This window comes from Parathielavia appendiculata (assembly GCF_033297405.1).
Source record: "Parathielavia appendiculata strain CBS 731.68 unplaced genomic scaffold N657scaffold_5, whole genome shotgun sequence".
NCBI classification, from domain to species: domain Eukaryota; kingdom Fungi; phylum Ascomycota; class Sordariomycetes; order Sordariales; family Chaetomiaceae; genus Parathielavia; species Parathielavia appendiculata.
The window spans coordinates 593,797-606,492 of record NW_026944224.1 but is presented as its reverse complement, the minus strand read 5'-3'; the positions used below and the strand labels follow the sequence as shown (position 1 = coordinate 606,492).

The following is a 12,696-nucleotide window of genomic DNA, read 5'->3' as shown; positions in this document are numbered from 1 at the left end:
AGACTCCACTCGACCGGAAGTTAGCGTCTCCCTGTCAACCAGGTGCAACTGACACGCGAGCAGCGGCCGGTGTTGACGTTCGCGTTACTGATGTGCTGGTGGTTGTTGTTCTGGTCGCCGTCGATTTTCGGCTGGATATCTAAATCAGAAAAGAGGGGAAGAGACGAGGAGGCTGGTCCTAAAGTCAACATTTGCCGGGGCATGTCTCTTATTTGTGCAAATGTGTGTGGCCCCTTCCTCTCTCGGGTCTTTCCACTCTTGGGGTCACCCTTCCCGCACCGCTGCTTCCCTTTTGGAACTTCCCCTCACGACATCTCTCATGCAGTAAAAGGGAGGCGTTTTTGGTGCGTCAGGTGATGCGGGGAAGGAAGACCTTGTGTCACCCAACCCGGGCTCAATTACTCACTCCCTGGCGTTTCGAAAATATATGGAGCCGACTGGCCCCCGAGCCATATTTCATGAACAACAGCCCTCCAACACCCACCCAGCCAGCCGCAACCCTTCTCGTGTACTCCGTACCTATCTTCGTGTTCTGCAAGAAAATTCGCAGTCTTAAGGAAACATCAGAGCCGCAGCTTGCCAAGGGGTAGAGTAGATAGCAATACCATAAGATCTGGTGACCGCATCTGCAGAGGATGTAGCACATCAAACCGGGTTCTGGGGGAAGCCACTTAACGGTCTTTAAACAACACTCCATTACCGCAAGTCTATCCTCTATATCGCCTGCTTGTGACCCCGTCTCTCATCAACATCATCTCATGTACCGTATCAAACCCCTATCACGACTTGACCAGCAAGCTCGAGCCCGTCATCTCTGCGGGGATGGGCAGGCCCATGGCCTCGAGCACAGTGGGAGCGACGTCGCCCAGTACGCCACCCTCTTTCTTCAGGCTCCAGCCCTCGGGCGCATTGGCCATGATGAAAGGAACCTTGTTGGTGGTGTGCGACGTCTTGGGCTTGCCGTCGGGGAACTTCATCTCCTCGGCGTTGCCGTGGTCGGCCGTGATGAAGAGGATGTAGCCTGACTTCTTGCAGCCCTCGTAGATCTTGCCAATGGCCTTGTCCGTGGCCTCGCAGCCGACGATGGCGGCCTCGTACACCCCCGTGTGGCCGACCATGTCCGGAGGGGCAAAGTTGTTCATGACGAAGGGGAACTTCTGCTCAGCCATGCGCTTGCAAACCTGGTTCGCGACGCCGTCGGCGCTCATCTCGGGCGCCTTGTCGTATGTCGGCACGCTCTTGTTCGAAGGCACGAGATCCTGTGACTCGTCGCGCGTCTCGAGGGGGAAGACCTTCTCGACACCGCCGTTGAAGAAGAAGGTGACGTGGGCGTACTTCTCCGTCTCGGCGATGTGAACTTGCTCGACGCCTTGCTTGCCAAGCCACTCGGCGAGCACGTTGCCCATGTGCACGGGCCTGAAGGCAATCTCGAACGGATAGCCAAGCTTGTATTGGGTCATGGTGACCAGGTTGATCTTGGGGTAGGGGAAGTCAGGCAGGGGGGACCGGTCGACGTCGCCCAACAGCTGGGTAATTTGCCGGACACGGTCAGACCGGTAGTTGAAGAAGAAGACATTGTCGCCGTCTATATGAAGTCAGTGTTTCAGTCCGTGGAGGGGATGCAAGGCAGCACGCACCCTTGATCCGGCCCTCGTCGCCGCCGACGATGATGGGCTTGAGGAACTCGTCAGTCTCGCCTTTCTCGTACCGCTCCTTGACGGTCTTGACCGGATCGTCGCTCTGCTCGCCCTCGCCAAGCACCATACCCTTCAGCGCAATCTCATTCCGCTCCCACCTTTTGTCACGGTCCATGGCGTAGTACCGACCGACGACTGTGGCGATCTGGCCAACGCCAATCTCCTTGATTGTCGACAGCAGCTCCTCCATGTACGCGGCGCCCGACTTGGGATCCGTGTCACGGCCATCGCCAAAGAAGTGGATGAAGACCTTGGGCACGCCGCACTCCTTGGCGGCCTTGAGGAGGGCATACAGATGTGTTTGCTTCGAGTGCTGAAATAGGAGTTAGCACCCCTCCCTATGCGTACGAGCTGGTTACTGACCACACCGCCGTGGGACACTAGACCGCAGAGGTGAAGACGCCCGTTGCTATTCTTGGCCGCCTCCAGGACCTTCTTAATCACATCATTGCTGGCGAACTCGCCCTTCTTGACGGCGAGATCGATGCGCACGACGTCCTGCCAGACGACGCGGCCGGCGCCAATATTGAGATGTCCGACTTCAGAGTTGCCCATGAGGCCCTCGGGGAGACCAACAGCCAGGGACGAGGCCTCGAGTTCGGTGAAGCCGGTCGGGCTCTTGGAAAGTTCGTCCATGACGGGGGTGTCGGCGGCAGCAATGGCGTCGCCATCCTTGGGCGACTCCTCGGAGGGGATGCCCCAGCCGTCAATCACGACTAGAGGACCGCAACAGCATCATGATCAGCCATCCCAGCTCGAGGTATATTAGGATGTAGCAGGTGACTAGCGGGAGTCGGGGCGACGAGACGTACTCAGGCAAGCCTTGTGGTCGGGGGCCATGGCGTCGCGGATTTGCTCTGTGTCTGTTGGTTTTTTTTTTCTTTTTGAAATTTGATGTGTAAAGGGCGTGTCAGGGGAGAATGAACTGGACAACCAACTGCGGGAAAAAAAACTTGGAGCTGAAAACCGCACCACCCGTTGATCAGACTCGTTTGAGATGGCGGGGCTGCGTCTGTTCCTGTCGTTCCAGCGACCACCCCACCTTGACGTCGATGCCCCAAGCAGCTTAGCGTCCCGCTAGGGAGCAATCACCGGCAGCTCAGGCTCCGCTGCGCATCTCCACGCGGAACCTGGAAGCCAATCAGAAAAGCTGCACCCAAACCGAACATTCAACCTTCTCAGCGAGCCCACCATCACTCAGACCTGCGATTGGTACTTTCTTACCTCCCTCCCTCTTCCAATTTTAGCAAGACAGACGTTTCGCATCATACACCCCAGCAATGGCCACCCACCTCCCGCCAGGCCTCTCCCCGGACTCAGTAGACGCCGTCACCGAGTTATCCGCCATCATCCCCCACCTCCGCAGCGCCGCCGGCGCCTCCACCACCACCAACGCAACCGCCGGCCCAACATCAACAACAACAACCGGCCCCTTGGCAGGCTTAGCCGTAGCCAACAGCAGCAGCAGCAGCCAATTAACGACGACCCCGGCAGCAGGCGGCGGAGGCGGCAGCGTAACAGCCATCACCCCTCTCCCCGCAACAACCACCGCCACAAGCAACCCCAACCGGAATTCCAACACCAGCGGAGGAGAAAACCAGCTCCTCATCACCGCCAAGCTCCTCACACCCAAAGACCTCCCCACCGCAACAGACAGCGTCAAGCACAAGCTGCAGCGCGCGCGGGCGGCCGTGCGCACGCTGGCCGACATGCACCGGTCGATTGCGGCGCAGGAGGCTGAAATGGGCGTGCTGGAGGGGAAGCGGCGGGAGCAGGCCCGGAGATTGGTGCGGACGCAGGAGGACGGGCTGGTTTTTGTGAGGCGGGGAAGCGGGGTGGATGAGGAGGAGGAGGCGGTAGGGAATCCGGATCGGATGGTTGAGTGAGGGGCATGAGGTTTGATGTGGGACTGAGTGGAGGAAGAATCGGAAACGGTATCTGATAGATGGAGTTTGGTATGGGTTTTATTGAAGTTTTGGGAATAAGCGATACCCATGGCTATTCGGGGAATCGGGATATGGTGGCTGGCTGCTTTTGGATGAGAGTTTTGGGCATAGGAGCAAGTGATGGTATGGTACTCTTACCAGGTGTTTGGTGACTCGCAACAGGTGAAGTGACGGGCGCGGTGATGGCGTGCTATGGCACTGAAGGAGCGAACTGGCAGCACTATTTTGCATCACTCCAACAACGGCGTTTGGTACCAACAAGTGATGGAAACGATCCTTGAATTGTTTTAAGCCACAGCGGCTTGAGGGATACACTTTATACTTCCTCAAGGGTGAGAGTGAGTGATATCTCAACGGGATGGTCCGCAAGAACCAAACAAGCCTGCGATGTCAGGTTCCCCGAACAATGAAGCCATCCTTTGGTCTCATGGCCGCTTCCCAGCGCCCAGGTTGCGGAGGGTCTCATCGATAGCCTGGCCCAGACCGCCAACAAGTTGCTTCTTCCAGACATCCTCCGGAACAGCATCCGACTCCGGCAGCACACTCCAGTTGGGCGAGGCGGTCGACTTCAGCCACTGGAAATCGTCGACCTGATCGAACAGGTTGATTTCACCCTTTTGCTTGTCGGTCAACTGCACGCATCGTCAGTTAATACACACCTTCCCCATAATACTACCCCTTAGGGAGACAAAGGAACGAAAAAGAAAGTTACTCACATAACACGCAGGCGCCTTAGCGAACCACACACGCTTGCACGCCTCAATAATCGGCCTGCTAACGCAGTGCAGATAAAACACGACATTATCGCAGTCGTGGATGCGCACCTGCCGCGCCGCCACCACGACCACGCTGTCGCGCACGTTCGTGACGTGCACGGGGCCGTCGACGCGGCCCGCCACGATGACGCTGCCGGAGATGTCCTTGAGGGTCAGGCTGGCGAAGGCGGGGTGGGTGTCATCGTCGTTGCTGCTCGGCTGCGCCGACATGTCCACGATGCACCGATCGAGGTTGGTCAGCGTCCAGGCAGAGACGGCGCGGGCGGCTGTGGATGGGAGCGTGATATGCACGCGGGTGTGGTCGGAGAGGGTCAGGTCGCCCCGGGTGGAAGAGACCTGGTTCAGTGTGGTGGTCCCTGCGGCTGTGGTGATGGTGTTGGTGTTGGAGGCATCCTTGGCCTCGGCTGCCTTAGGGTTTGAATCACGGTGGTGGTTGTCGACATTAGCTGGGTTCAGGCTCCGGGTGTCAGGCTTGGGTGTCGCAGAGCTGTTGACGGCGCGCTGCTTGAACTGAAAGCGGGATCTGGGCTGGTACTTGGCCTGGGCCTCAGTGAACTGGTCCCGGAGGGACTTGACTGTGTCTGAGTAGGCGCGGTGGTCATAGGCGGGGACAAAGTCAGCGGCATCAGCGACTTCCTTGGACAGGCGCGAGATGCGACTCAGTATGTCCTCAGTGGCATACATCAGCTCGCCGCCGACGGCTGCCTTGCTGGGGAGGGCTTCAAGCTGCTCCTGGATGTCTGGGGCTGTGTGTTAGTCACATGTGTCAGCCTTCTTGAGGTGAATCACTTGCCCGTAACCGAGTGTCGGAACCGAAGGTAGAAGTTATTCTTGGGATCCATAGTGGCCATTTGTGTGACGGGTTGACGAGAGAAGGAAAATCGATTTGCAAGAGGTTGTGGACAGAAAGACCGAGACTTCTGAAAGATGGGCTGGGTGTCGTTTTGGCACGGTTGTTAGAGTGTAAGAGAGAGAATGAGTAACGAGAGAAATGGGCAATTCGGTCCAAGGCAGCTCCTTGTTTATGTCAATAAACATAAATCGGTTGCTGCAGACGGGAATCAGCCCAACTTGGTTTATTTTCGGGGTTGTTTTGCAGAATTCCGAGTCTGAGATTTGATGTCCACTGTGACGACATCCATGCCGGTCACCCAAGTCCACTGCGACATGGAAAACCTCAATATGGCAGTGTGATGCGCATGGAAGACCGATACCTTGGTGTAACTGTCGGGTAGGCTGCACATGCAGGTGGACATACTGATGAAAGGGAAGCAGTCAAGTGGGGTTGGAGGATGAGATCGCAGGGTCCAGGGTAATCTTCCCTAACCCTTACTGAAGTCCAGGGGCTTCCGCTCATCACCTCACTGAGGGGTGAGAACAGCGGTCCAGCTTCATCTCAATGAACAATCCCATCATCGATTTTCCGAGCTACACACGCTCACTCAAAGGTACCGGACCCAAAGCCCCTGGAAGGTGACATTTTTTTAATGACAGGCATACAGAAGAGTTGAAAACATCCGACCCTGTCTTGAGCAGATGATGCGGAAGTGAGTTTTGAGGTGTTGAATCCAGGCATGCCTCAGTGAGCAGCAGGGTCCAGGATCGAGAATCAGAGAGACATCACCGGTACCATTCTTGTTGTTCTCGACTCCAGCACACAATTGCCGGAAAAATGGCCAGCCCCTTCAAGCCAGCCGGGACGGCAATCCCCTCCGCACCCCGGAACAGCGCCTCCCTCGTCAGCTCGTTCTTTCGCCGCCCCGGGCCACTCTATCTTTCGGCCGCCATTCTCCGCCTCATCTTCCTGCTCTATGGCCTCTGGCAGGATACCAACTCACCCGTCAAGTACACCGACATCGACTACCTCGTCTTCACCGACGCCGCCCACTTCGTCTCGCGCGGCCACAGCCCCTACGAGCGCGAGACATACCGCTACACACCCATTCTGGCCTGGCTCTTGCTTCCTACCGCACAGACGATCGGCACCCCGCTGCTGGACGCCGCCTTGTTCAACTCGGGAAAGGTCCTGTTTGCCGCCGCCGACCTGGTGGCCGGGTGGCTGCTAGAGCGGGTCCTGGCCAGAGACATGGATGCTGCGACTGCGAGGAAGTATGCCGCCATCTGGCTTCTAAATCCCATGGTTGCCACCATCAGCACGCGTGGCAGTTCCGAGGGGCTGTTGGGTGTCCTGGTGATGGCGCTGCTCTCGGCGGTGATGGCGAGGCGGACCACCCTGGCGGGCCTACTGCTGGGTTTCGGCGTGCACTTCAAGATCTACCCTTTTATCTACGCCCCTGCCATCGTGTGGTGGATGGACCGGGAGAGGATGGGCAGCCCGCAGCAGCCTAACAAGCAGCATACTCCGTTGCTCAGCAAGCTGTTCGCCTTCATTACTAGGGCAAGGCTTCAGCTCGCCATCACCAGCCTGGCAATCTTCCTCGTCCTAAACCTATGGATGTACACCCTGTGAGCCCACCCTTCGTCACCCTTCCCATCCCTTCTTCCCCTTCTCTCATTAACCATCACCCCGTTGTGTCCCTGACTGTAGCTACGGCCCGTCCTTCCTCAACCACACCTACCTGCACCACGTAACCCGGATCGACCACCGGCACAACTTCAGCCCCTACAACACGCAGCTGTACCTCGCCTCCGCCTCCTCCTCCTCCTCAGGCCCAGGTCTCCAAATCGAGTCAGCCGCCTTCCTCCCGCAGCTTCTTCTGTCTTGCGTCCTGATTCCGCTGGCCATGGCCCAAAAAGATTTGCCTTCAGCCATGCTCGCCCAGACGTTCGCCTTTGTGACGTTCAACAAGGTTTGTACCAGCCAGGTAAGCACCTCCACTCTTTCCTTCCGTTTTCTTTTTATTCACTCATTTTGGCTGTGTGTGTGTACACACCTTTCTCTAACGCTTGAATTGATATGTCGTAGTACTTCCTCTGGTACATGGTGCTGCTTCCGCTGTATCTTCCGCGGTCGTCGTTCCTCGCGGACAAGAGAATCGGCGTCACGGCGTTAGTTCTGTGGGTGGCGGCCCAGGGGCTGTGGTTGCAGCAGGGTTATGAGTTGGAGTTTCTGGGGCGCAGCTCCTTTTTGCCCGGGTTGTGGCTCGCTTCGTTGGGCTTCTTTCTGGTGAACTGTTGGATTCTGGGGGTTATAATAGGGGATGTGGGAACGCAGCCCAAGGCGGTGGCTTCATAGAGTGAAGCCAATCTATCATCACGACAAGTCGAGAGCGTGTCGTGGCTTGTACAACAGATAAACATAGAACGGAGTGACGAGAGTTTCAAGGGAACGGTGGTTCCATTGCCCTCTCCATGTTGTCTGCCTGGCCACACACACTGGCACGATCATCAGTCTATTTCCAGCCTCGGTTAGCAGTACCAAATCTGACGGCGAATTATTATGCAACAATGTAAGACGTCCCTCTTCCCGAGGGAACTCGAAAGTCGTCCTGAATCCTGAAACCCACACCAGCACGCCTGGGGCAATCAGGCAGATATCTGATACCATCTCCGTCCAACTCCGTAGGTTATCATCTTTACCGGGCCCCCAATTGTCACATATCCCACCACCAACGGGGTTGATAAACGCCTCCCACCCGCCCCAAAAATGACAAACAGATGCAAAAGCATGTCCGCCCCTCCCCCGCAAACGCCCCGCCTCTATCACCACTTCCAGCGGCAACCAATAAAGTCAAGACAAAAAAAGGAGCAAGACGTCGGAAGACCATAGCCGCAACGATGGCCCGTTACCAAACAATCAACCCATTAGGCAACCCCCAATAAACCCCTGCTTCTTCTTCCCATAAAGACCATCCACCCCGGCACAGCCCGCTTCCCTCCTCAACCTCTTATCACGAAAGTACCAGTCCGTCAAGAGATCGAGAACCCCCCATTCAACAGCGCATAATTAGATATCTTGAGCGACAAGATAGCCCTCGCCGCAGATGACCCCAACGATGACGTCGGAAACTCTGGGGTGAGCGTCATGCGCCCGTCTTTTCGGTAGCTGACCTCGCCAAACGATTCACACAGCTGCTCAAAGCGGGCGGCGGGGCGGGCGGCGTTCATCTCAGCGATGATGGCTTCGCTCCAAACGCCTGTGCACCGGTTGTTGCGGAGCGTAAAGTGTGGGTTCAGTGGAGGGAAGGGCGAGTCTACACCGAGACAAGGTGTCAGTGGGTTTTATTTGGCATGTTGGGGGTTGATGAAAGAAGGGGCTTTACCTAGATCCACGTAGCGAATCCTCAAGTACTCGACCAATTTGAGCCGTCCCAGGGATCGGATACCCGCAATGACCAACTCCTCGAACGCCTGGATAAAGTTCATGTCCGTGATGCCCGAGCCAGACTCGTTCCAATGCGCCACCTGCCGGCAGCAGTTCTTCACCGTCAAGTCGATCGACTTGAGGCGCATCTTCTGCGGGTCCTTGTCATGCCTGTGCATGAGGTCGATAAAGAACTGCTTGCACACCCTGCCCGTGTACGCAATGCGCTCCAAGGAAGGGGACGTGGCAGCCGCGGCCAATCGCGAGCAGAAGTGCACCCTGCTCGACACCTTGAGGAAGTAGGGCGGGACCGACAGCTCCCGGCGGTAATCTCCCTCAATGCACAGGTCGAGACTGGTCAGCCGCAGGGGCTTCCCGAGAATCTTGGCCATGGTGAGGTAGCTTTTCGATTTGGGCTTGCTGTATGAGCCGTGCCATTCCTGGAGGTTGGGCAGCGCCGACATGATGGTGTCGAAATCTTCCTCCCCCCTTATCAGGTTCCATTGTCCCTTGCAGATGAGCGTGCGGACAGACGGAACCTGTGGCATCACGCGACTTCTCTGCTGGTCCCAATCACGAATCCAGTGTCTCACTTTCGGCGCCTTCTTCCGTTCCCCCCCTTCCAACGTCAGGACGCGGACCTCGGGCAGCGATTCCGCCACGAAATAGAAGGCCTCCTCCAGAGAGCAGTTGTCCGTGGGCAACACATAGGACGCAGTCGTCAGACCTTCTGGCGTGACCATCGGGAGCGTGTTTGCGTTGGACAGCGCCAGGGGCCGGTACTTGGGATGGAACACGGGGAACCAGATCTCGAGATGTTTGACGTATGATCGCAATTGTGGGCGGGCCGAGAAGTAGGCCATGGCGCTTCTCAGCGACTCGACTGAGGCCTTTAGCTTGATGTGCCGGTAGAGTCGCTCCTGGATCAGAATCCTCCACGGCCGGCTCACCAGGGACAACTCGGACAGTTCTTTCCTGCGGGGGTGGCGCAGAGCGGTGCCCCAGCGCGTAATGGAGCTCTTGGACGTGGCTGAAACTCGGAAACCGAAGAGGTGGTCGAGGATACATTCGTGTATCTCGGTGGGGAGGTCGTTAAGGCTCAGCCTGGCGCTTGTTCCAGCCGGCTGCGCGGTCGGCTGCTTCGTAGAATCCGAGGCGTCCGTGTTCAAGAATCGATCAGTCGGGCAGCTGATGCAACGCAACTCGGTGCCGCGCGGCTCGGGCTGGGGAAACGGCGTGCTGCTTGGTCGCGTGGGAGGTACGAAGTCCTGCATTCGCATCTGATCGAGCGGCGGGCTTGGCGGCCCAGGCGACACTGGGTTCGAAGCCGCCAGCATTATCGAGGCAAGCTCATCAGTCGCTTTGCCTTCATCTTCTTCGTGTATTGATTGGGGCCTCTCGGTCCTGGAGATGTGAGTGTCGATGGTGAGAGAGTTGGCGTGATTGGCGCCATCATGATCTTGATTAAGGACGGGTGTCGGTCCACACGGCGGATCCATGTTTCTTCCCAAAGGACTATCTATCGCTTTTCAATCGTCTGGCGGTTCTGGGACGACCATGGCAAAGCAGCCGAGCCTTTGACCTAATCGGAGAGGACACGAATTGGAGGAGAATCGAACGGCTAACGTTCAATCGGGGAGCAGACAGGGGTTGCTGGACGGGCGCGAGTGCCAGTTGGCCGGTAATTATGGGTCTTCCAATGAGCTGAATTACTCTCCCCGATGCTGCACGGAAAAGTAAGGGTATGTTGAGGCTTCCTTAAGGTTCTGTTATTATGTGTGATTTAGGCACAGTCAGTTGAAGTGGTCGCGTGGTTTTGGGCGGGGACTGAGGTGGTTCTTGAATGATCGGGCCGTGGTGCGTCCAATGCAGTCGACCGGTCTAGGCATCGACAATGGGTTACGGTAATCCGTAACCACCATCCCGTGCAATGATGCTGCTCCAGAACCCCACACAGCCGAAAAAGACAAAAAAAAAAAAACAAAAACAAGAAAAGGCGCGCCTGATGAGCAAAAGTTATTTCTCATTACCTAGGGCGCCTCAAGTGCGACAACAGAGGGTCATGCAATCAGTAAGTGTACATAATATACCAGCTTTCGTTTCCCCTGGTCTTTCGAGTGATATTGCCAACCCACACAATGCCAGCTTTGAACGATGTCCTCTATTTACAAGTATAAGTGGTAAATAGTCCCTGCCCTGCGGTGATCCGCCAAACACGGGCAATAATTCCTCAACCGAGCTCTTTTCCGATCATCAACATCACTTCCAACCCTCAGCCGCAGGCAGTTCCACAGGTGTCTGGAGGGATAAGTGAAGGCGGTGGTCCGCAGTGTCGTCCGCAGCCGGTCTTTGTGCGGACATCTCGGTCAGCCCTCGGCCGAAGAGCTCGGCGCGCTCCCGCTCGTATGCCTCATCCAGCTACGGTTTGAACTGAGGATACGTGCCAGTGATCGACGAGCCATATGATGATGACTTGGCGGCGTCCGCCATCTTGCTCCGGCGTATGAGCCAGATGATAGCGATGGCGGAGCCGCATAGGATGACCGGACCGCCGACTGCGCCACCTACGATGGCGCCGTACTGATGGTGGTGTTTCCGCTTGTGGCCTGCGCATTGGCATCTGCGGCTGACATTTGTTGTTGAGGTCTGTGACAGCGATTCTGTGCTGGTGGAAGGCTGGGTAGTGGCAGGGCCATCGCTTGAGCTGGCTTCGGTAGAGGTTGACGAGGTTGTGGAAGTCGAAGTCGTCTCATCCTCAAGTGGTGAGATTGCTGTGAAGCCATAATACCAGTCCTCGCTGGCATCTGCCGCACAAGCAAAATTGCTAACTTGTTCTACCTCCGTCTGATGGGAGAGAAAGGCTGTCGAGCAAAAGGCGTTCCTTCCGGTGCTGATATGAGAGGCGTTAGCGAACATTGAGTTATCTCCGGAGAAAAAGCTCTGTGGCCCACCAGTTCAGTTGAGCCAGAGTCCTCTTATCGGGAAAACCGCATCCCCTAGAGCAGAGAAAGGTATCATAGCACGCGCCGATCAAGCAACTCGACTCATCGGCAACAGTGGTGGGACAAGGGGCCCAAGGTCCCCCTGCAGTCAGGAAGGCAAAGCCCAGATCCACCGTTCCCCTGCTTTCTCATCACCGCTCAGGTATATGGTTTGGAGCTTCGTGAAAATGACAAATAATCCTATCGCTGGATTCTTGAGACCCGCTGTGATGGCATTGTCGACGCGCTTCCGCTCGCCGAGAATAGTTAGTGCAGTCGTCTGTCCGGCATAACCAAGGAGAAGCAGCCTGCCTAGACAGAAGAGAATCGTTGCATATCATGAGATAAGAAGAAGATGCCGGGCCAGCGGCGCAGATAATGAGGGTTCAGGTGTGTGATAGTTGTTCCCGAATGAGGAGGCTGCTGGGCCTGCTCCTCAAAAAATCACACGAGAAAATGGAGAAACGCAGAACGGCGAGACATGCAGGGTCAAGCAAGAAGACTCTTGGGCTTCTATAAGGGGTCCATCCCGTCATCTTTGCTACCTTAGGATGATTTAAACACCACTCGGCGCCATCTAAATATTGGCTTGCTCCCGCAGAGAATCTGCCGCGCTTGAAGTATGTCGTCCCCGTTTTAAAAGTCTTGGCTGGCCTATCGTCTCCGTTATCTTCTGCTTCGCAACCGCCGGCGCTTGAATCAGGGCGACTCTTAACGTTCCTCACCCGCCTCAAATGGTTTCAGGTATCTTTTGTTGTAGGCAGAGGCTCAAACTGATGAAACACCAGAAGTTAAGCCTGGTGCCGGAGGAGAGTTCGTCTTGAATACGCTCTCGCTGCTGTCCTGGCTTTCTCAGCGTTGGGTGGGGTTTTGGGCTCCCCGTCTCTCCTCAAACTTCCCGACTTCCGGGAAGCCTTTCAATAGGGCGCTAGTGTTCTTGAAGTGCCGAGAAACACATGATCAACCCCTTCACGTTTTTTATTTATTTACTTATTTGTCTTTTTGGTGGTGGTGGGCGAGGGGACCGGAGGT

At 56.3% G+C, this 12,696-nt stretch overlaps 7 protein-coding genes across 7 annotated transcripts; 3 read left to right on the top strand and 4 right to left on the bottom strand.

The window, feature by feature from the left end:
- The first annotated feature begins 167 nt into the window (after positions 1–167).
- Positions 168–847, top strand: N657DRAFT_644489 (uncharacterized protein). The gene has a single exon (XM_062792775.1). It carries the CDS (start codon positions 357–359, stop codon positions 588–590), a length of 234 nt encoding a protein of 77 aa, XP_062648047.1. The 5' UTR covers positions 168–356; the 3' UTR covers positions 591–847.
- Positions 780–2,537, bottom strand: N657DRAFT_680291 (uncharacterized protein; the record flags this gene model as incomplete). The annotated part of the gene is made up of 4 exons (XM_062796264.1): positions 780–1,585; positions 1,638–2,010; positions 2,061–2,413; positions 2,510–2,537. The coding sequence occupies 4 exons, from the start codon at positions 2,535–2,537 to the stop codon at positions 780–782; spliced, it is 1,560 nt and encodes a 519-aa protein (XP_062648046.1).
- A 433-nt stretch (positions 2,538–2,970) lies between these two features.
- On the top strand, positions 2,971–3,583 carry N657DRAFT_671293 (uncharacterized protein; the record flags this gene model as incomplete). The annotated part of the gene is made up of 1 exon (XM_062795588.1): positions 2,971–3,583. Exon 1 carries the CDS (start codon positions 2,978–2,980, stop codon positions 3,581–3,583), a length of 606 nt encoding a protein of 201 aa, XP_062648045.1. The 5' UTR covers positions 2,971–2,977.
- A 317-nt stretch (positions 3,584–3,900) lies between these two features.
- On the bottom strand, positions 3,901–5,694 carry N657DRAFT_644487 (uncharacterized protein). The gene is made up of 3 exons (XM_062792774.1): positions 5,213–5,694; positions 4,360–5,159; positions 3,901–4,275 (listed from the first exon to the last, which is right to left on the bottom strand). Exons 1-3 carry the CDS (start codon positions 5,268–5,270, stop codon positions 4,069–4,071), a joined length of 1,065 nt encoding a protein of 354 aa, XP_062648044.1. The 5' UTR covers positions 5,271–5,694; the 3' UTR covers positions 3,901–4,068.
- A 138-nt stretch (positions 5,695–5,832) lies between these two features.
- Positions 5,833–7,659, top strand: N657DRAFT_644486 (glycosyltransferase family 50 protein). Its single transcript, XM_062792773.1, has 4 exons — positions 5,833–5,867; positions 5,914–6,885; positions 6,968–7,244; positions 7,346–7,659. Exons 2-4 carry the CDS (start codon positions 6,092–6,094, stop codon positions 7,613–7,615), a joined length of 1,341 nt encoding a protein of 446 aa, XP_062648043.1. The 5' UTR covers positions 5,833–5,867; positions 5,914–6,091; the 3' UTR covers positions 7,616–7,659.
- Positions 7,660–8,289: 630 nt separating this feature from the next.
- N657DRAFT_655566 (uncharacterized protein) lies at positions 8,290–10,182 on the bottom strand (the record flags this gene model as incomplete). The annotated part of the gene is made up of 2 exons (XM_062794615.1): positions 8,290–8,573; positions 8,643–10,182. The coding sequence occupies 2 exons, from the start codon at positions 10,180–10,182 to the stop codon at positions 8,290–8,292; spliced, it is 1,824 nt and encodes a 607-aa protein (XP_062648042.1).
- Positions 10,183–11,101: 919 nt separating this feature from the next.
- N657DRAFT_633390 (uncharacterized protein) lies at positions 11,102–11,599 on the bottom strand (the record flags this gene model as incomplete). The annotated part of the gene is made up of 1 exon (XM_062791209.1): positions 11,102–11,599. One exon carries the CDS (start codon positions 11,597–11,599, stop codon positions 11,102–11,104), a length of 498 nt encoding a protein of 165 aa, XP_062648041.1.
- Positions 11,600–12,696: the final 1,097 nt, after the last annotated feature.

Excerpts from the sequence above, each read along its gene's own strand:
- N657DRAFT_644489 (XM_062792775.1), top strand. The coding sequence starts at position 357 with ATGCGGGGAAGGAAGACCTTGTGTCACCCAACCCGGGCTCAATTACTC.
- N657DRAFT_644487 (XM_062792774.1), bottom strand. The coding sequence starts at position 5,270 with ATGGCCACTATGGATCCCAAGAATAACTTCTACCTTCGGTTCCGACAC. Across the intron at positions 5,160-5,212 it reads GTTCCGACACTCGGTTACGG|ACATCCAGGAGCAGCTTGAA; the intron begins GCAAGTGATTCA and ends ACACAGCCCCAG. Across the intron at positions 4,276-4,359 it reads CTAAGGCGCCTGCGTGTTAT|TTGACCGACAAGCAAAAGGG; the intron begins GTGAGTAACTTT and ends CGATGCGTGCAG.
- N657DRAFT_644486 (XM_062792773.1), top strand. The coding sequence starts at position 6,092 with ATGGCCAGCCCCTTCAAGCCAGCCGGGACGGCAATCCCCTCCGCACCC. Across the intron at positions 6,886-6,967 it reads AACCTATGGATGTACACCCT|CTACGGCCCGTCCTTCCTCA; the intron begins GTGAGCCCACCC and ends CCCTGACTGTAG. Across the intron at positions 7,245-7,345 it reads ACAAGGTTTGTACCAGCCAG|TACTTCCTCTGGTACATGGT; the intron begins GTAAGCACCTCC and ends GATATGTCGTAG.